The following is a 22,039-nucleotide window of genomic DNA, read 5'->3' on the forward strand; positions in this document are numbered from 1 at the left end:
AAGTCTGTAAAGCAACACAAAGCATATGAACAGATAAAAAGAGAAAGATTGGCGTAGAAATAATACTTCAGATTATTCTGCTGGCGTACATGTGTCTTTTGTTTTGGCAAAAATACTCAAAGACCCACATACAATGAGAAAGCCAAGTACAGCCATTCATAAACACAATAAACTTAAAACCACACTTCCAGACTGCCTGACTGGCTTATTTCCATGCACCAGAAAGTTCTGAAAAGAAAAAATATGCAGAGCCTAAGCTCTGTCAGGGCTTACAACATGAGCACTACGTGCAGTTTTTCTTTCCTGGCAAAAACTATTTTGGCAGAAAAAAGATGGCTGCTACTGTAAAAACCATGCACAGAAAAAACCCCAATTTTTAAAAAACTTAAGTCAATTATGCTACAGATACACTAGTTTGTTTCAAAATTCTATTTTTTTAAGTGGACACTAGAGTGAAATTATGTCAGAAACATTTTAAAGATGCTACTGTTTTTAGGAGAAAATACATATTATATACTTTATCTGTGCACTACCTTAAAGATGCCCATGTAAAAGAGGGGGCACAGGGAAAACAGCAATTGGTTAGTGCTGTTTTTGTTGCTGATTTTAAAACTTGATCTCATTAACACACAAGCAGACAGTATCCCTCCTTTTTTATGGTAAATATGTAGAATACAGCTTAAGGAAAATTACATTATTCAATGGAAGAATGTAGTGACATTGAAGAAACAGGTCATGGCAACCTAATCCTCCGGTATATACCTAATATGGTCTGGGAAGATTACATATCAGAACGTAGCGCTATGCTCATGTACCCACTATGCTTGGCTTTCAAACAGAAAGATGATGCTAAAGCATGTTCTGCTTACACAAGCAAAATATCCCATCCTGAAATTAGGAATAATTCTTCCAAAAGTATCCTCCTCCCCTCTCTAGAAGTACTGTACTGGAAACACAAAGTATAAAATACATTTGTACTGCAAAGAAAATACACCTTGTTATTTGATGTCCATATATTATGGCATTTACTTGTTTCTTACCATAGGCTGAAGTTCTGTGCCATATTCCTTGTTATGAAGGATATTTTTATTTCCGTGTGTGTTCTCTGCAAACTTGCTGCTCTGATCCAAAAAGTTCTACAAAGAACAAAACAACCAGTTGATTGACAGCCTACTTCTGATTCTTTTTTGCCAAAGCTGATGTTTTCTGCGGTAATACAGATATTTGCAAAAGGAAAATATCTGCCCTTAAGAACATAAGAATCACCTGCTGGATGAGGCTAACGGCCCAACTATTTTAGAATCCTGTTGTCACAGTGGCCAACCAGATGCCTATGGGAAGTCTGAAAGTAGGACTTCAGCACAATAGCACTTTCCTCACTAGTGATTCCCAGCAACTGGCATTCAGAGGCATGCTATCTCCAACAGTGGAGGCAGACTATAGCTTTACTGTCCATGCATTTGTCTAATCTTTTAAAGCCACCCAGGGGGCCTTTCACATTCTCAAAGTGAATTCCATGGTTTAAATATGCAGTGTGTGTAGTAGTACTTTTCCCCCCACCCTAAATTTTCCAATATTCAACTTCATTGGATATTTCTGAGTTTTAATGTTATGAGGGAGGAAAGATGTTTTTTCATTCACTTTCTACATAAATTTATATACCTCGATTGCGTCTCCTCTTAACTCACCTTTTTTCTACACTAGAAAGCCCCAAATGTTACGATCAAGGAGTTTCTCCACCTCCTTGATCAATTTGGTTGTCCTTTTCTAGACCTCTTGATCGAAGAACAGTTGAGGAAAATATCAGTGCTGTTCTGTTGGCCTTGCATTTCATGTTCTACTGGACCCATTTTATACTCAAACACTTGCATACTCTCACACCAAGAAATGTTGGTATATATTTAAAATATATAATTAAAACTATACTCCTAAGCACAATTATCAGGAACTCCTATTAAAATGAGTGTGATTTTATCTGTATAAACATATAGAATTGGTACTTAAGGCTGAAATGCTAAGGATATTAGCAGGAGGACCCACTGAAAATAAGTGGGACTGGTTTCCTGTTAAATCTGTTTAGGATTATGTTGTTAGCTTTTATACCTTAAGATGTGTTGTAGAAAAACGGGGGGGGGGGGGGGAATTGACTTGTTGCTGCCCAACTCCCCAAGGGACTGAGTCCCCCAGGTCCATGTTCGGTCATAGATGAATGGGTGGAGGCAGGATGAAGTGAAAGCAAGGCAGATCTTTATTTTTCTGTTGCAACAGAGTTCTCTCCTCCCCTTGCACAGAGGTTAGAGAGACCAAGAACCAAGTATGCAGGAACCTTTAAAGACTTTTGAAACTGCCCAACCCCTTAGCCAAAGACCACCCTAAAAGAATCATACATACATCACAGGATGCGGTCAACAATAGAAGGAATTGTTTAAGGCTTTAATCCTACAAACACCTGGGAGTAAAACCCACTGAGCATAATAGGGATTATCTGAGTAAACGTGCACCAGATTGTACTGCACATCATATTAAGACAGTAATCCTACACACACTTATCTGGATGTAAACCCAATCTGATTCTGTCATAAGCCCTGTAGAGACTTCTTGGCAGGGCTGCTCTCACTCCAAAGGACTGGAGTGAGAATGTGTGGAGTTGAACCCTGTCTAGAAGGAGCTGATCTGGATGCTGGGGAGGGACCTAATGGGTTGCCTGAAGAGAGTCCCACCTCACTGTTATTGCATAGCCTTAAGGCAGAGGCAGAACCACTGATGCAACTTCAATTCCATCTCCTCTAAGTGAAGCTCTCCCCAACCCCAGGAAGGTGACTGAGACCAGGCTCATCTTCACCTCTGTGGCCAAAGACATGGCAAAGATTATCCCGGTGTGAACAGACCTACAGAAGTGCCTGCTTACTTGCCCAAGCTAAAGTTTTGTCTAACTGCTTACCATTAATTCTTGGTCCATGAAGTAAGGCTTCTCTGCAGATCCATCATTTGTTTCTCTGTCAACAGCAAAGCAAAGCAATAGGGCATCCACTATTGTCTGAAATACTGATAAGAAGTTGTGGGCGATGAGATAAGCCAAAAAAGCAACCAGCAGCAGTGGAACTACCCAAACGTGTAATTCACGGTTGTAGTTAAATGCCATCAAACCTCCAAAAACTGTGAAACATATCACAAACACCTGTATGAAAATAAATGTAGAGACTATATTTCAGAAGAAGCTATTGAAGACTTCACTCACCAAAGATGACCAAAACATTTAAGTGTATTTAGCATTTAGAGATTATTGCATTCAAAAGATTACAGGGAATGTCTTATTTCAAACCTTCCCTCTGCTTGCAAAATGGTTTGCTTTGTTCTTTTTAATTCTTATCTGTATATTATATTAAATTAAGACTATTAACTGCTTGAGGAAAGCAGCACCATTTTCCAATGCTTGCTTCAGATGTAATGGCAAATTATGGTTTGGCATTACATGAACAAGCCTCATGCTTGTGCGATTATCTCCTTCCTCGTGCAGCCTGGTTCCCTCTGAGTTATAACATCACAACAATTCGCCAGCTTGCTACTACAACAGGACTGGAGAAACTACAGTGTGCACAAAGGGACCACTGGTCTTATCTGTAAGGTATTCTCAAGATGTCCTCAGGTGGGGTATTAGTTTTCTCCTAGTGCTTGCCCTTCTGACTCGCACAAAATAGGAAGTCAGGGAGGGCGCAAAGGAAAGGCACTGCAACTCAAACTCATATAATGCCAAGTCACAATATTGCAGAATGCCCAACCCAACTCAAACAGGACTTCCCTGTTTACTTAAAAATTTCAAACTTTGTTATTTCTCTATAAACATCACTCATGAATCCTAATTAATTTCTATATATTATACTGTACTGATTAGGGGAGATTTCAAGTAAGGAGCAATATTAATTGCCATGAGAGGAGAACTGAGCTTTGAGATTTTTGAATTCCATTGTTACACAAAATATTAACAAGACAGTATTTTCAGTTAATAATCAATGGCACAGTGATAATAAGGTTTTACCTTTCCTAGAAATATAACAAAGTCACTGAAGCAGCTGATTGCTGTGGCATTAGCTGAACTTTTTGATAAAATATCAGCAGCATCTTCTGCTGAGGTCCAAAAGTATGTCCCATTTATGGCTGTTGCTGTGTATGCATTCTGTAATTAGAATGTAAATTGGTTTAGTTTTTTTTTAAAAAAGGAAGGAAGGAGAATGAAAAGTAGAAGGTAGAAATCTTAACCCAGCCAAAGTTACTTCAAAATCAGATTTGACAAAAGTATTCCATAATTCTATGAAAAATATCTTGAATAATCTTTGAACCTAATTTTCAAAAACCATAGAACTTCTTCTTAACTGAAATGGTTAACAAAGTTAAAAAAAATACAGCTAAACCTCTTACAACAAATTAAACAGTTTTCTTTAAATCTCCGAAGATCAATGCCCAGCATTCCTCAAGGATTTAGTTACTGAAGTACAAAGTGGGTATATAAATGAAAAAGGAATGTGTGAAACTGTGTACAATTATTCTTTTCAGCCGTCTGAAAGCAGTCGTATTTTGTTTAGAAAGAAAAAGAATTACATCATTCTTGAACTATTTTTTAAAAAGCCATCTCATATTGGCATTCTTAACAGAGATTAGCAGAAAGCAAAGTGATTCTGCCAAAAGAATTTATAGTTTTCCATATTTATTTGGGATTTGAATACATTACAGTTAGTTTGATTTTTTGAAACTAAAAAATTCCTCAGCATCTGCTGAAAAGTGTCGCTCAGACTAAGATTTATGCCCCAAATTTGAATTTTCTTTTCATAATTAGGAAAGTTTTGGGCTTTGATTTAATGAATGTACATCATTGCACTTAATATAGCAGTGGAGGTGGAAGAAAAATCAAACGAAACGTAACTTGCAAGCATGAATTCTATTGGTAGCTGACTACTTTAGCAATTTCTAAAGGGGTGACAGAGTTCATTGGTTGCAGCAAAAAAAACCTAAGATCCTTGTGGCACTTTAAAGATCGACCATTTATTTTGAAATATGTTTCTGTGGACTTATATCAGGTGAAATGAAATCCATGAAAACTCATGCCTTTACACTTGCAGCCCCCATCTGCGGAACATTCTCCCTATTGAGATCTGCCTGGTACCTTCACTGACATCTTTGTGGTGCCTGGTAAAAACATAACTCACTCCTCCCCCACCAAGCTGTTGATGGACTATTATGATGACGTATTTGCTTTTACTGTGCTGCCACAGCTTCCTGCAGCTGATATGGAGGGATGTTGTTGTAGGTTTTCTATAAGTTGCATGCATTTTAGTACGAATGTGTCAATATTACAATGTTTTTAAACATGTTTTAAGTCTCTTGGACACCTCTGTGTAACAAGCAACTAACAAGCATAGCAAATAAAACAATTTGTTAGTCCTTAACATAACACAAGATTCTTTACAGGTAGGTAGCCGTGTTGGGCTGCCGTAGTCGAAACAAACTAACAAGATTCTTTGACGTTTTGACAATTTCAACATGTTTTGTTAAAGACTTAAATCCTTTGCTAGTTCATATGTTCACCGCAAGTCCATAGACTAAGATATCCAAAATTGCAACGGCAGTACAAACTAGCAAGTCTGGAACACAGACAATTCAGTTACACTTACACCCAAAGCATTTGAGAGACTACTTAATCCTTTATATACCCAGTAAGCCACTGTGGTCTACAATATAGCTTTTCCTTCATGTTCTAAAGATACCAGAAACCCACTCCACCGAGACTCAGAGCAGGGCCTTGTTCTGCAGAGCAGCACTCCTGTCGAGACACAACAGGCGCCCACTATCTGAACTTTCTGGAAACAACTGAAGACAGTTTTGTTCTAAGAAGCTTTCCTAGCTGGATGAATAGGTCTCTGATATATCTGCTGTTATTTCCTGTGTTGGGGTGTTATTGGTGTGTGTGTGTGTGTGTGTGTGTGTGTGTGTGTGTGTGTTATTCAGCTGTTTTTATTGCATTTTGCACAACACATTGAGATCTGTGTGGAAGGTGATCAATAAATAAGTTACTATCCTACAACTCCCTTTTAGAAGAAATTCAGCCCCTATGTTCTAGTGCCTGGGAACCAAAGACTATATTTCTCACAGATAAATAAGGAATGGGATTGTTTACATATTTTGAAATAGCACAGTAGACAAAAAAAAAAGTACTTAGGGGGAAAAAACATCCCTCTGTACTTCACAACACAGAATGAATGTCAAGGGTCTTGGAAAAACTGACCTGTTAGCTTCATGAGAAAAGCCCTGTGGCACAGGTCCAAGCCCTAAAGTTTCCTGCTTCTGAAGAATAATTGCAACTTTGTGTAACAGCTGAATTCAGTCTTCCATTCTAGGACTCTATTAAAAATGAGCTCAGTGAAAAGAGGAGAGCCATAGCAACAAAATCTTCTTTTAAAAGAAGCCAAAAACAAGCTGGTGAGACGTGATTGTATTTAGCTTCTTTGGTTTGCTCATACAAGCTGGTTGGTCTCAATCCATGCCGCATACAGAATTGTCCCAACCCAGGTACAGAATAGTTCAGCTCATTCAGACACCCTTTTGTACCTATTCGTAGTCTGCCTACCTGTTGTAAGTAGTCTACCTATATCCAGGGAGAATACACCACAGCTCCAGCATGGTACATCATTTATAATCTGTGTGCCATCTTACTGAACTTTAATCAATAGCACAGTGAGGATTAGGAAGACCTAGGCTGAAAACTCCAGAGCTCAAAGGGTGGCATTTAGCTAGCCACTCTCTCTTAGCCTAACTAACCTATCTCACAGAGTTGTGTGTAGCTACCATGAGACCAGTTTTGCTGAAGGCGAGAGAGAATAAAAATTGCTTAATTGCTTAATTAATTATTCAATGAGACACATAACCACGTGCAGCTTTCACCAGCATGCTGCCTCCAGATCCTCCAGACTACAATTCCCAACAACCTCAATTTATCACTACTGCAAAATAAATAAATAAATAAATAAAATCCACAACAGTAAGGTATGAAAAAATGAGATGGTAATTAGAGGAAAACTAGGAGACTGACTATAAGGGAAAATGCATCTTCCTACAGAAGTTTCTGATTAGACTTAATTGTTCTTTCTTAAAACCATCAAAAATAGGATGATACTAAATATTTTGTATGACTAGCAGACTGAATTCATGAAATTAAAATTTTGCATTTACACAGATTATTTATTACACAATATTTCACATTTCTTTTTTTTAAAAAAAGCCCAAAATAGATAAGAGAAGTTATGTAACTCCATAAAATAATTGTGTAAAGGAAACATTAAGAAAACATTCTATATAATAATTTCAAGCATAATTTTAAGTAGCAAAACCACCCAGCTATCCTATAAACACCCATTTAAAAATGCATTTTCATAACTTATATCATCAAAGTTGTAACATAGTAAAAAACAAGAAGGATATATGAAGATAGAGATTGCTGATAAGTATAAACTAATTGTCATCTCTCTAACTTGGGACTAATCTGTCTTGAAGCTGCTTTGAGAGCCAACAGACTCTAAGGATAGCGAAGCAAGCACAAAAATCTCATGTGGTAGCATCAACCAAGCACACAATTGTTTACTCCTCAAAGACCATAGTACTAGATAATGCTTATTTTTGTGACAAACATGCCAGTCACAGTATACAGCTGTGATAGTGACCAACAGAATTAGCATTTCTGAACCAATGCTAAACTGAGCAAGTAAAAATTAAATAACTTTTGAAGTATTTTCCTTAAAAACCTCCATTTTCATTCTGATTTTTTGCAGTAAAAAAATCAAGTATCTATACAAAACTTCACCTGATATAACATACCTGGTTTAAGCATCTTAGGCCTCTTTCTAGGCACCAGAAACAGCAACAGCAGCATTTGAATATGCATCTTGCACATGTATTCTTCTGTGGTGGGAAACAGCACTAATTAGTTGTCAAAGCAAGAAACATATTTGCAAATTAAGTTTTCCTTTTTCCAGGACACCCATTGTCAGAAAGCAGTGTGAAGTACTTCTGCATCAGCTATGCAGTTACCACCTCTGCTGTGTTATGTTCTTGATTTAGTCTTGGTGTATTTCTTGTGTTTTGTCTGAAACAGACATACCATGGTTTGGGTTCAGACAACATGACAAGTTATATTATGGCTTCCTCGAGACAATGCAGGCACCATGTATGAGGGGGAGGCACATTCACAATTAAACTATGGTTTAAGACAAACTGTCCCTTAACAAGACATGTAGATCAGGCCTGTGGATAATTTGGGTTAAGCTTCCATCTGCTTAGAAAATAGAGAAACAGAAAGGCTTAATGCTGTATGTTTAGCAAATATAGTTTGCAGCTTGACACCCAGACAGCTGCATATTGTCTTATTTCTTGGGGGGGGGGGGTAGAAGGGGAATTCCTTCCAACAGAAAGCTGTTGCAACTGCAAAACCTGTAGGACAGTTGTACAATACATGGAGCTCTATGGACCATAAGAAACATAATTTTGGATGTGATCTTCAAACAGGCAGTAAATAAATATTTATACTGGCAGCAGCAGCGTATTAGATAGCCTGTTATGTTCTTGGGATTGATACCCGAAAACAGGGTCTCAGTGCAAAGTAGGACATTCTGTATAGGAAAGATCACTAGAACTTTTACTGAAACATTGGTATGATCCAGACGTTTTAGCAGCATCCTGTCTCTTTCATTTGTAGATCAAATTCCCATAACACAGACTTTCTGGGAAACTTAGTCTTACAATTATGCAGTGATCTCCAATGTTTTGCTATACATTATTACAACATTCTGCACAGATCACAAAAGCCACTGCCATTCAATACTATTTATTCTCCTTTAGAAGAGGAAAATAAAAGCTAGAAAAGCTCTTTTAATAACTACATTATGTGACAGAGATGAGCAGAACACAAAATATTTTTTATTACTTTAATGTAAATAAAATGTTTAAAGGATTCAGGATATTTTAAAAATAAAAATGCTGGGAATTAGAAATTAGATCCAAAATTAATTCCTGTAATAAGCATTGCATTTTCTTGATTTGTGCCATCAGCCTTTTCCTGAACAGTCCCCAACATTCAAAATGGTCTTGTGCTTGTAAACTATTCAGAAGCTTTAGCTTCTTCAGAATGTGGCAGCTTAGTGCCTAAGGAGGGTGTGTGAGGAAAATGAATTACTTTAGTGTTCATAATTCCACTAGCTCCATACTATATTCACAGTCATAATTTAAAGTTCCAGTTCTAATCCATGAAACCCTAAATACTTCTTTTGTCAAAATCTGTCTGTTTAGGTTGGTTTCCAGAGGTGAAGGCAGGGGTGGGGAACTAATTAGGCACACAAGTCAGAGGTTCCTCACCCCTAGGTTATAGGTAAGCCATCAAGGGGTGGAGACTTTTAAGACTGCACAATGGAAATGTTGTCTCTTGAACTTTGTAACCTGCCGTGAACATTTGGAATAGGGATGATATTGAGCTATAAAGCTCAATAAATAAGTAAGTAAAAAATAAATACAACAGTGGGAAATGATGCTCAGATATCATTACTTTCTGCTCCTTGATGCATTAACTGCTATATGATGGCATTACAAAACTAAAGTACAAGCCTACCTTTTTTTCCAGGATGCTATAAATTGACAATAGAATAATCCTTGGGACTCTCACTATTGTGATTAAAAAGGACCCTTTCACAACTGTTCCCAGATGATAACAAAAAAGAATTGATATGGAAGACAGGACTGGATGACTTGGTGGTTTACTTTTATTTCTAGAACAAAAAACAAACATGTAAAACTACACAGGTGATAAAATGAAACACAATATAGCTATTAGGATCGGCATCTCATAGTTTGTTAACCGATTATGACGGAAGTCCTGTATCTACTGACCTTTGAAAAACTGAATTGAGCCCACGTGCCATCAAATTGGATGCATATATATTTAAGGCCATTATAATTTACATGCTCTCAACCCTGCCATTCCAGAAGCTCCACTATGTATGTGACAGTGCTGGGTGCTACAAACCACTCAAAACAACTGTGCTATCCAATCCTATTCTCTGAATAATACACTGTGGAATACTCTATGGAAATTAATCTTCACAAGCATTTAGGAAATTCCCTGAATGAAAATGCAGTTTTACATGCTTAGTAGAGCCCTGGGGAAATTTGCATGGTCACCACTTTCCCTGATCTGATGGGCACAGGAGAACCCATCTTTTGAGTAAACAGATCTGCTGCAAAAAGAGTGGTGTGGCCCCCAGTGAGACCAAAAACCCACATATGTACAGTGGTACCTCAGGTTAAGTACTTAATTCGTTCGGGAGGTCCCATTGTGCTACAATAATGTAGCATAATTTGTTCTGAGCTTAAAATCTGTCAAAGTACAGTGGTACCTCGGGTTAACAACTTAATTCGTTCTGGTGATCTGTTCTTAACCTGACGCACCACTTTAGCTAATGGGGCCTCCTGCTGCTGCCATGCCGCCGGAGCACGATTTCTGTTCTCATCCTGAAGCAAAGTTCTTAACCCAAGGTACTATTTCTGGGTTGGTGGAGTCTGTAACCTGAAGTGTATGTATCCTGAAGTGTATGTAACTCGAGGTACCACTGTATAGATAAGGACACATGCTTTCCAAGGTTTGTTTGAAAAATATTCAGAAGAGGGCATCCAGTGTTATGGCACACACTATCTCCTGATATGCTACAACTGCCTATGGCATATTAAAAACGCTTTTACTCAGGCAAACATTCAGGGAATAGTGCTTCTGCTTTTGATTCTGTTCTATAGGACCTTAAGATTAGTGAATTTTATCCTGTTTTTAATATGCTGTGTCCCACTTGGAAACATTTTTTATTAGGAGTCTAATTATTGTAAGTAAACAAATAATTAAAAACTGGAGAAGATTTTAATAGAGCTCTAAACAGGGAAAGCCAATATGAAATTTGTAGTATACAGTTTTTAGCTAATCTCTCCCCCCCCCCCCCACTAATCTGATTAGTCCCTATTTGCCATTTCATTATAAACTCTAATTCTTCTTCTCTTCAGTTATTAAATATAAGATTAGGCCTCCTTTCCAAAAAACTATAAAACTGGTATGCAGTACTGCTGATGGTGAAATGAGGACTTTACTGCTTAGGATTGACTATAGCATTATAATGGATGGGGGGGGGGAGGGAGAAAGATCAAACCATATATTTCTGTGAGCTGGCTTTTGAAGGTGAGCTTAATGGGAATCGCAGGACACAATTGTAACAGAACTTCTCAAGTATTATTTGATTTCAAGCTTGCATTAATATGAATCCAAAACAAGCCTCAAGAATGAATGAAATGAGAATCACACTTTAAAATGTTCACTCTTTCAAGTGTTTTCTGCCATGACCTTTACAAAATAGGAGCAGTGTTCGCAAAAGAACAAGAGCCAATGGGTGAAGTATGAAACTGAAGTTCTGTAAATATATTTTTATTAAATCTTCACCTAAGCAGGAATTTAAATAGACATAGCCACGTCAGCCTAGGTAGGTATCATAGTAATACAATCCCTACAGCCTTTCCACAGTAATAGCTACACTACAGCTATAAGGCTATATTTATATATGCATGCACCACATTATTTTCAATAGGAAATACCAGGAAAATGGTATGCATTCATTTCAGTTATTCAGGCCAGGGGAACAGTTTGGGGGTAAGTGCTGGATTTCTATGTAAAATAAGTACATTGACATACTTTCTAAAAGTCATCATTCTTATGTTTCTGAAATAGATCTTTATCTCGGTTTGAATTTAGCTTAATCAAATGTCTCTTCATAAATGCTTACATGTGAAACACCTAGAGAAAATATAACTGCAGAATATATTAAAAAATATATTAACCAAGCATATTACATGCAAAAAAGGCAAGGATTATGCATTTATTAATAATTAATTTTCTTACTGAAAGCACAAGAAGGAATTGTATTCGTATGATTACCTTTTACTTGTAAGATTACCTAAAGTGTGTTCATTAATGTAGTCAAATGGTAAATTTTGAAGTGTGTTTGGATAAGTCTATAACAAATTCTTCAACTGCCTGGTTCCAGCCAAGGAAAACTGAAGAGAACAGGCTCTGATAATGTTTCGCGGCTTTATGGGCTCTAAGCAGGTCAAAAAACAGAACAAAGACTTTCCTTTTATCTAAGATCGAACCAAAAATGCAAAAGATGCAAGATAAGAGACAGCTGGTAGAGCTAATATAGCTCAGGAAATGTCATCAACTGGTATATCAACCCAAACAACGTCACTCAACTGCAGAGAAAAAATCAAAGTCATCTAATAAGAATACTGAGTTAGTACTGGGCAGTGGAGATACATGGTTACTGCATTGGGCTAAGTTCAACTGGGCAGTACCACACGGCTGTTAAGAGGACTCTTAAGAGAAGAAGATACCCCTGATGCTGTTGCAGACACTTTTACAACATGAATTTTCTGAGCTGAATTCCTGCTTGCTGAGATTGTTTCATGGTGGCATGTGTGTTGTTATAAAGTAAATAAAATAATCTACACTCACAAAATTGACTGTGGATTTGTCTACATAATAAAAATATATTAAAACATTTGTGAAATGAAGCTCCCTTTCCTCTGTGAAATACAAGTATGAGGTATCTCATTCCATAGCATCAGAGAACTTTACAATCTTATGATATGGTCAAGCACTTTTCAGGCACTGTATTTTTTTTAGTGGAAAGAGAAGCAAGCAATGCATCTCTTCCCCACTACTATCACTCCAACAATCCTTTGCTGCCTTCTATATATTTCTGATTTGAAATAAAGGTGAAATAACAGTAAGAGTATTATTACCATTTTTACAGACTTCCCCAGTGTCAACCACTGAAATTAGGCCTGAGTTGGGATTTCAGCTCATACCCACTTATTAGTCACTCAGCTGCGCTGCCACTCATTTAAAGGTACCAAATTTGCATCCTTACTCACCATAAACTGAAAGCTTAAAATGCAACCTCACAATATGAAGTTCTTTTTAAAGGCAGATTTCAAAATACTGAATTCTGCTTTCACAAATCATGAAAGAGTAGATGGTAGAGGAAGTTATTAAATTATGAACAGCTCTAAAGAATGCATCTTCTATCTAAAATAAAAGAAAGCAAAGTACAGTACAGTTTCAGGTCAAACAGACGACCCCTGTGAAGCTAATCCAGCTGAAACAACTCTCCACCCTCCCCACTTTTAATTCCGCTTATGGAGAGACTGCAAAGTGCCTAATAGATTGCTTTGTGTAGTGAGGAAGCAGGTTTGCTGAGGTAAAGGCTGCTCTATTTCCTGTAAATGCTTACTAGCTAAAGGGAAAGGCTCTGCGTGCAATGTGATAAACAAAGCTCTTGTGACATACCGTACTACTGCCCAAAAGCGTGTGATAGCATTCTTGCTTCATCTTTCTACACGCATTAGTCAGCTGCATTGGTTTAAATACCTCTATGTGCTGGCAAAGCAAATCATAGGAAGAGGGACCGACACTGTAGGGTGGCTCGTTCTCCTTGGCAAATACACGAATTTCAATGCTAACATACATCATCTAGCATTATAAAAGAGAAAACAGTGTAGAGCAGACAAACACCCACTCTCATCTGATGGCTCTTGCTTTGAGAGATGTGCCAAAGGAACAAAGCCATTCTGAAGGTCACAGTGGTGCACTTTATCAGAAGGGGAGAGTGCGAGGAGAGAAGGCATGCTTGTTACCCTTGGGAAAGGACTGGTGAGATCAATATCTCTAGCTTGCATGAATTAAGTCAACCCTGACCTGTACTATTAACTGGGGTCAAATTGGATGGATGGATGAATGGAATAATATAACAACAGTGTTAGAAATGACTATTTTTATAGTAATTTCTATATGACCTAGTTTGCTAAATCATGGTTTACAAGTGAAAGTGCCGTGTGCTGGTGCACATGGACTACAAAATCTTCCCTCTCACTGGCTCAGTTTCTCTCCCAAAATACCACAGTGTGTTCTTTCTTCCTTGGCTTCTAAAACCCTCAAAAGGATCATAATAATTCACACTCTGTCCTTTTGGAAAAACCATGGGTAGGAGAATTTTATTTGTTTATTTTCTCTCTCTTCCTCTGTCTCAACTGCAATAAAAATCTTCCCTTAGTCCTAGGGAGGGAGGGAGAGTCCTCCTGGCAAGTCCCCGGAGGCAGTGTTTCTCAAACTTGGATCACCAGCTGCTGTTAGACTACAACTCCTATCATCCCTAGCTAGGAGGACCAGTGGTCAGGGATGATGGGAGTTGTAGTCCAAGAACAGCCAGAGACCAAAGTTTGAGAAATATTGTGAAGTGACCCATATGGGCTCTGAGGTGGATTCAGAGCCTTGGCTCAGTCTATGTGCCTCTTGTGCCCCCTAGTGGCCCAGTCTGCCATCAACAGGATGATGTAAGACCAGTACATATGTTGTAGAGAAACAAATGTGATATTTTGAAACAAATTCTTACTGAAATCAGCACACAGTGATTTTCCTAAGGAGAAAAACGTGCTGGAAGAACTACTATGAATACGAATACCTCCAAGAACATTCTAAAAACACCTACCATTCTCAACCTTACTTCACAACTGACAATGCCAGTAGCATTCTTTCTTCCCAAAGGCAACATTCCTCAAATAACCACTCATTCCATTATATGAGTGGGCATTTAAAAAAGCAGCAATTACATCACTAACATTTGGGAACATTCAAAATTTAAACAATGAATCATATGTAAAGTGAAACTGACAATGGGCATAACCCAACAAATCAGCCTCACACATAGAGACAAGCTTGCACAAGCCAGACAGGTTTTTCAAGTATGAAAAATTGCTTGCACAAGCTACCCTCATATGGGATCTAAATTACTTCAGACAGCTGAGAACATATCACTTTGCAAGAAGAACAGTATTATGTATGGCATGTAGAAAATGAAAGTTTATGAATGTAATAGAGGATGAGTTGCTAATTTCATGAAAATGAAAAAGGGTTTAAATAAACTATTTGTCAAAATGTAGGAGAGTTCTTGTTAAGAGGTCATTAAAGATAATATTTGTATAGAATGACACAAATTGCAAAAATTTTGAAGGTTTTGAAGGTTGATTAACACCTTCACAAAAGGAGAGAGAAGTGGAAAATCAGCTTACAAATGATTGCCAATACATGAATTATTCTGGAATGACTGAATTTCGGCTATTAGACAGTCCATTCTGAGATAAAACAGAACAAATACTGCTTGAATTGCAGCTTTATTGGTGCCAGAGGCATGGGGTATCCAGTTATGGCAGCCTGCTCACACAGCAGCTAATAGAAGCTTCGTTCAGCTGATTCCAATAGGTGTCTTGCACTTATGAAATATATATAATAATAATAAGGGTTGTGCAACATGACAGCTAAGCTTGTGAGCTTCTGCTTGCACAACATCAGCTTTCTGACTCCTTGTGTGAATGTTATGTTAGATCTCATCCACTGGCTAAAGCTGCCTTGGTACTTCTAGAATGTACAGCAATGGCCCTATCCCTCAGTTACTCTCATACATACGCGATTAAGAGACCCGTGGTGCACAGTTCGCTTACAAAGCATTTATGTATCACTTTAGAGAGTTCAACATGTTTCACACACATTATGTCAGTAATCATTACAACAAGCCAGCAAAGTAGTTCAGTTTCATTATTCCACACCAAGGCTGAGAGATAGTAGCCTGCCTAAAATAAAATACTACTCTGGTTTGGACAGAACACTAAACAGTAGCTTAAACAATCTGCTTCAGTTTCCCACTAACTGTTATTTGTCAAGCCACCCAAATCAGGAACTAAAGTTAGTTTGAATTATGATTTTACCTAATCAATTCAAGATCATGAACAATAGCTTGAAGCTGGTTTGTTAAGACAAATAACAGATAAAACTAACCATACAGTGAAAGATTACAATTAAATGAAAACTGAAGCAAATACTTATGATTTCCTCCACAGACACACTGGAGAAGATGAGTGGAGAGTGCATGAGCCCGAATATCACTCACATAGCACTAAGCTATGGTTGTGTATTATGTTCAAATGCAGCCACTAAGTTCATACCGTAGTGACATTCGAAGTAAGAACTGCTTAGTTCACAGTTCTTTCTAGTTCACATTTGAAATAAAAAGTGCGTAGTTTACAGTCTGTTAACTAAGCTACAGTGGCTCTTGTTGCAGTTCATCTCTAACAATGTCAGAATAACCAACTTTGCATTCCAATACATATCTACTCAAAGTAATTTCTGAGTTTACTACCAGGCAAATAAATGAGTGCAGGACTGTAGCCTTAGCTTTCAAAGTCCAACCATCCGTGGCTTTTTAAGAAAACAATTTCTTTCACAACAGATTGAAAATAAAGACTAAGAAATAAAACTCCTGGCAAAAAGATAAATGCCGCACATACCGGTTGAAGAAGTAAGAAACCACTGCCCCAGCCACAGTCATCTGCTGACATGCTAGAATGAATTCACTTGTCCAGATAAGCCCAACTAAGTGGTACCACCACATGTATCGAATGCCAAACCGAATATTGTATTCCACTTGACCTCTTGAAACAACTTGGGCATTGCCTGCAAATTCAAGACACACACAAAAATGAAATGACTCGACAAACAATTTTTTTGAAATGGTGACATTAATCTAATGTACTTTTCCTTAGTTCAATTATTCTAACAATGATTGATTTTTTAAAAATATATACTATTCAGCCGATTTGTTGTTAAATGGGTTTTTAAGAATTATAAATATATAAACCCCGTTGGACTGACCCAACTGAGGGCAGTGGGAAGATGGATGACTTCGGGCTGTTGTTGCCACATTGGAGCACCTGAAGATGGCTAATGAATCAGTTATGCATTATTCTCCAGAACGTTTTCTTATTAGCACATATTTGCAAACAATAGTTACAAACCACAATGTGCAGAGGGTGGGATTCACCCAGCAACCCCCATCAGAAGAAACCCTGTACAAAGACTTTTGCTTATGCAACAGGGCTCCCCTCTTCCTCCCCACATCCCGTTTGTTCCCTGAAATTGGCTTGGGAGAGTGGTCAGGAGAATCCCCAGAACAGTATGCAGGAGAGAACTGTGGGATCATTCCTTCTGGCAAGGTGAAATGCTTGCGCAGATGGAATGTTTGTCACAGCACGACTTGCATTCCACTTAGAATGTTGTACTTTTGATAGCCTTCTGTAAATATTTGCTAATGGTTTAGTTTATTGCATGGAAATGATAGGCCTGGAATTCAACGTTACAATGCTGTTCAAACCTGTCAGGACTCTTTATAAGTAGAAGGTTGTGCCAACATTTATTTTATTTAAGGCCTTCCACTCTTCAAGGAAGCCTGAAAGTGGTCATCTGGACTAGAAAAGCAGGGTGAAGAAATCTTCTGGTAAAGGGCAGACAGTACTAGGCAGGAAGGTGGACTCATTTTGGAATGTGACACAATTGCAACACTTAACATTAATGGGCAGGGATATACCAGCAATTTAACACTATCTCATGCCAACGCATGTTTGCAGATGGAGTAGGGGAATTTATTGACACATGATACAGCACAATGAGTACTTAATGGAAATATTTGCTGAGTGAGGAGCAATTCTGAGACTTGACTCTGTGACCTTGTCCAGGAATGCTGTTCTATGTGCAGACTTTTAAAATACATAGATGTCAACTGAATTAGTTTTGCAGCAATTACATCAAGCTAATGTTTTGCACTGCAACAGCTTGAACAGGGCCGGATTAAATCTGATAACTGCTCGCTTGTCACTTAAAGGTGAAGGAAAACAAAAGTTGATCTTTTGGCAACAACTTGTACATACTTTCCAGAGTGGCAGCCATGTTAGTCTTTTGCAGCAGACACAATAAGGTGGCATAATAAATTGGTCAGTCTTGAAGGTGCCACAAGACTCTTTCTTGTTTTTACTTCTACAAAGCAGATTGTAGCTTGCGTGTTAAAACTGTACAGATATTAACAGATACAAACTGACAGCTAGAACAGCGGGCACCCTTTTCGACGCTCCACAGAAAGGGAAATGATGCCTCTAGCATCTTGCCTATCTGATTTGACGCTTATATTGGCCTCATTTGCAGGTCCCAGTAAGTCAACCTTACTCCCACAACTGTGGGCAGACCTCAGGGATAGCGAGGAGAGAACTGACACAGAAGCCCAGGTTCGGATGACATGCTAAACCAAACCTCGAGTTTAGCTCAGCATGGCCAGCGAACAATAAATATATGGAAGGAATGAAGTGGCTGCAAGCTCCCCTTCTAGAAGCCTTCATGTTTGTGTGGTCCCAGTAAGCCATAGCTTGACTTGCTGCAAGACGCAAATCAGGCTACTGTGTTGTAATCTTCCTCATTACTTTACGTGCCATCTGCACACATTTTATTCTCTCCACATTTTTTCTACAGCAGAAGCAAAATATTTCTTTAGCAGGTGTGGTGCATTTAAATCAAACCACTGCACATTTATTGGACTGTGCTGCTTCAACAATAAGCTACAACATGGATTTATCAACTTTGCCTTTCTAACTCAAGGTCACAACCAGCCAAGCCTCCTTAAAATGTGTCTAAGAGAAACTAAAGACAGTTTTGCCAGGAAATGCTGACCTTTATAATGGTGCCAAGAGCAGCAAATCAAAACAGGAAATAAAACCACATGGCCCAGAACATGCTTTAAGAAGAGTTGGATAAATTCTAGTTGATACCTAAAATGGTTGTATGATACACATCAGCACCTTTGTGGCAACTATATCCAACATACATTCTTAAAACAGAGCCAAGCAGGTACAGCATTTGTGGCAGAAAACAAGGCTGTTTTACAAAGTCAACACAAACCAAATATTATTTTTAGGATCTAACGTGATTGGATTCTATATCCTCAGTAATGTGCCAGACGACTTACCTTTTACTTATCAGGAACTATGATTAAAATACAAAAAAATTAAAAACACACTTATACATTCACATTCATGTGTATATTTCACCATCAAAAAGTGTATATTTAACAGAAAACACTTGATATAGCCTAGTATCACAGGAAAAGAAAGTCTACTAACCTGCAGTTCCTAAGCTAAGTAACACAGCCACCCAGTACACCCAGAAGAAAAGAAGTATTGTAAACGTCCAAAGAGGCTGGCAGAACAAAGAAGGGACGTTGCCAATAATTTTATTGGCAACATGAAAGAGCTGTATAGTTTGGTGAATTCTCTTCCTTAATATCAGTATCAGGAGAATGAGAATAACCTACAAAAAAGGAAAAATAATACGTTAAAATTCTCCAGTTAACAAATTAACAACATTTGGGATGGAGAAATATTAAGATTTTAAGGTCATTCAATCTTGGTTCAGGAACTTTTTTCTAGTTCCTACAGAACAACCCTAGCAGAAGCAGAGATATAAAAGAGGCCTGTCAGATCTATGGGTAAAAAATTAATACTACTGGAACACAAAATTGCACCTTGTTGCAGAACCGTTTCTTGTGCAGCAAAAGGTTCAGCTTTTAACAGTGTACCGCAAAAAAAAAAAAAAAAAGTTTTGCAAAGGTACACTCAAAACTACAGTACAAGCTTCTTCTCCTAGCATGCCACCTTGTGCCAGCAACAGGGTATGCCAGCGTGTGAGATTCTCACATGTTTTTAGAGGCTCTTGAGACCCCCAAATCCACACTGATCTAATTTGAATATGTCTCACAGATGCCTAATACACAGTGCTACAATTCATCTATGCAGCAGCTCTATACTTTTTCCTCTCTACTACAACAAAACATGAATATTAGAATAGCAAATGGTGATCTTTAATTCTACTGTAACACTATCAACAATATATAAACATACCAAACTACTGAATTCTGAAAATCATAAACTAGAATTTGCAAATGGCTCCATTAATTGTGGCATGGGTCATTTCACATTCAACACTAGGCCATATAATATGGCTGAGTTGAGGCTCGAACAAGTTGCGTGCAGGTCCCATTGAAATAATTACCTATTTCTGCCAAGCATTTTTTTCTGGCCCCATTGACTGACCAGCAGCAAAAAGTGGAAAAAAATAAAGTAGTCCTAGCACTGGGGTAGGCAGCCAAGCACCCTCATGGGGATCCTCATGGGGATGCAAATCACACCTTCTCCAGTCATCAGATGGATCATTTGGTGTGTGGAGAGAAAGTGATAACCACAATCCTTGCCTGATCTGCACAGATCAGCTGGGGCAGGGGGCTGTGTGCCTCCATATGTCTGCAGGTGTGAAATGCAAGAATGCGTACATAAGCATGTGCGGCCCACTACTCCCAGCCTTCACTGTTTGAGTGGCAGTTGGAGAAGAAAGTTTTTCAGGGGTCTCTAGTGCACACATAGGCAAACTCAGCCCTCCAGCTCCCATCATCCCTAGCTAACAGGACCAGTGGTCAGGGATGATGGGAGTTGTAGTCCCAAAACATCTGGAGGGCCGGGTTTGCCTATGCCTGGTCTAGTGGCTTGTGCAGGCCAATGAAGTTGTTGATTTCTGCCTACTAGAGACCCGCAACAGTGCAGATGGAGACATGAGGTGCTTTTTGCAAACAAAAATGTCAAATTATCTGTAGCGTTCCAGTTTATCATATACATCTGAGGTAGCCTCACCTTACCCCATGCTAACAAATTTCCCACAAAATGCTAATGACTATGTGATAAGTGTCTTACCGTAATGATTGCAGATAAAATAGCAAATCCAAACAATAATTTCATGTTTTCCTTTTCTGTTTCCAATTCTATGCTGGGCTCATTGGTGTAATTATAATACAGCCACCACATGATTCCTGAAACAACTGGAACAAATACAGCAATACGGGCATTATTTATTTCATCTGAAAGACACGAACTACCTAGGTATACTTGCCTTATCTGCAGCGCCCATGAAACTGAAAAATCAAACTGGCATCAAATGGTGGGCTTAAAAATATATAATTATACTCGCAAGCTTGAAATAAAGTAGTGTTGATGTATGGGCCTTTGATTTTAAACTCTTGCTGATTCAAAGTTATGTAACAGAATGTCCTGGATAGTTAACGAGTATGTACCATGGAAGCACGTCAAAGTGCAAGTAGATAAATAGATACCGCTCTGGCGGGAAGGTAAACGGCATTTCCGTGTGCTGCTCTGGTTTCGCCAGAAGCGGCTTAGTCATGCTGGCCACATGACCCGGAAGCTGTACGATGGCTCCCTCGGCCAATAAAGCGAGATGAGCGCCGCAACCCCAGAGTCATTCGTGACTGGATTTAACTGTCAGGGGTCCTTTACCTTTTACCACAGACAACCAATTGGGAAACACTGTTCTCGAGGGTCCCTGAAATTTGAGGGCACTTTTGAAGAGGAGGCATTTAAGGAGGGAAATTAAGAGCCCTCCCCATACATGTGAAACTGCACACAGTAATTTGAATCCTAGCAGATAGATATAGATGCACACAAAAATATGAAAATATATACTCAAAGGATCAAATACTCACATAATAATCCAAATATAAGTAGTGTAAGAAAAATATGGATCACAAGCACGCTGATGAATCTGAAGGCTAACATGATTATTATAGAGAATGCTGCAAGTGGGGGAAAAAAGGTAATATAGTTGACTTGTTAATAATCAAGCTGACTACTAACGCAATCCTATGCATTTATACTCAGAAGTAAGCCCCACTGGGTTTAACCAGCCTTAATCCAGTTAAGTATGTATAGGCAGTGACCATTTTGCGCATGCCCAAATTGACGCATGACCGCCAGCACGCATGCTGTTTTGGGCCCTGGAATGGGGCAGGAAGGGGAAGTGGAACAGGCGTACACACGGAATGACCAAGAACACAACCCAAGTGCAAACGGGGAGTTGCTTATACAGGATTGCTGCCTAAATGGTTTACATGGGAATTTTAGATGTGACTAGAGATTTTCACAGTGCTCCTGCCGATATCACTGCCAAACTACCAATAAACCCATATGAATTTAAGCA

General features: G+C 38.5%; 1 protein-coding gene and 1 long non-coding RNA gene across 9 annotated transcripts in view; both read right to left on the minus strand.

The window, feature by feature from the left end:
• Window positions 1-22,039, minus strand: part of SLC44A3 (solute carrier family 44 member 3) — a 94,223-nt gene that overhangs the window by 1,685 nt on the left and 70,499 nt on the right. For all 8 annotated transcript variants that reach the window (XM_083444898.1, XM_083444900.1, XM_083444897.1 and 5 more), the window contains 9 exons: window positions 21,546-21,635; window positions 20,743-20,867; window positions 19,123-19,309; window positions 16,468-16,633; window positions 9,647-9,803; window positions 7,864-7,947; window positions 4,037-4,174; window positions 2,942-3,178; window positions 1,041-1,136 (listed from right to left, as the gene is read on the minus strand). In XM_083444898.1, the coding sequence (XP_083301024.1) occupies window positions 1,041-1,136; window positions 2,942-3,178; window positions 4,037-4,174; window positions 7,864-7,947; window positions 9,647-9,803; window positions 16,468-16,633; window positions 19,123-19,309; window positions 20,743-20,867; window positions 21,546-21,635 (1,280 nt within the window). The remainder of the gene's footprint in view (window positions 1-1,040; window positions 1,137-2,941; window positions 3,179-4,036; window positions 4,175-7,863; window positions 7,948-9,646; window positions 9,804-16,467; window positions 16,634-19,122; window positions 19,310-20,742; window positions 20,868-21,545; window positions 21,636-22,039) is intronic.
• LOC310679647 lies at window positions 12,005-16,455 on the minus strand. The gene is made up of 2 exons (XR_014512438.1): window positions 13,003-16,455; window positions 12,005-12,167 (listed from the first exon to the last, which is right to left on the minus strand). It is a non-coding gene; the product is annotated as an uncharacterized lncRNA (long non-coding RNA).

The sequence above is a fragment of the Podarcis tiliguerta genome (assembly GCF_965153285.1).
Source record: "Podarcis tiliguerta genome assembly, chromosome: 6".
In the NCBI taxonomy this organism is placed as follows: domain Eukaryota; kingdom Metazoa; phylum Chordata; class Lepidosauria; order Squamata; family Lacertidae; genus Podarcis; species Podarcis tiliguerta.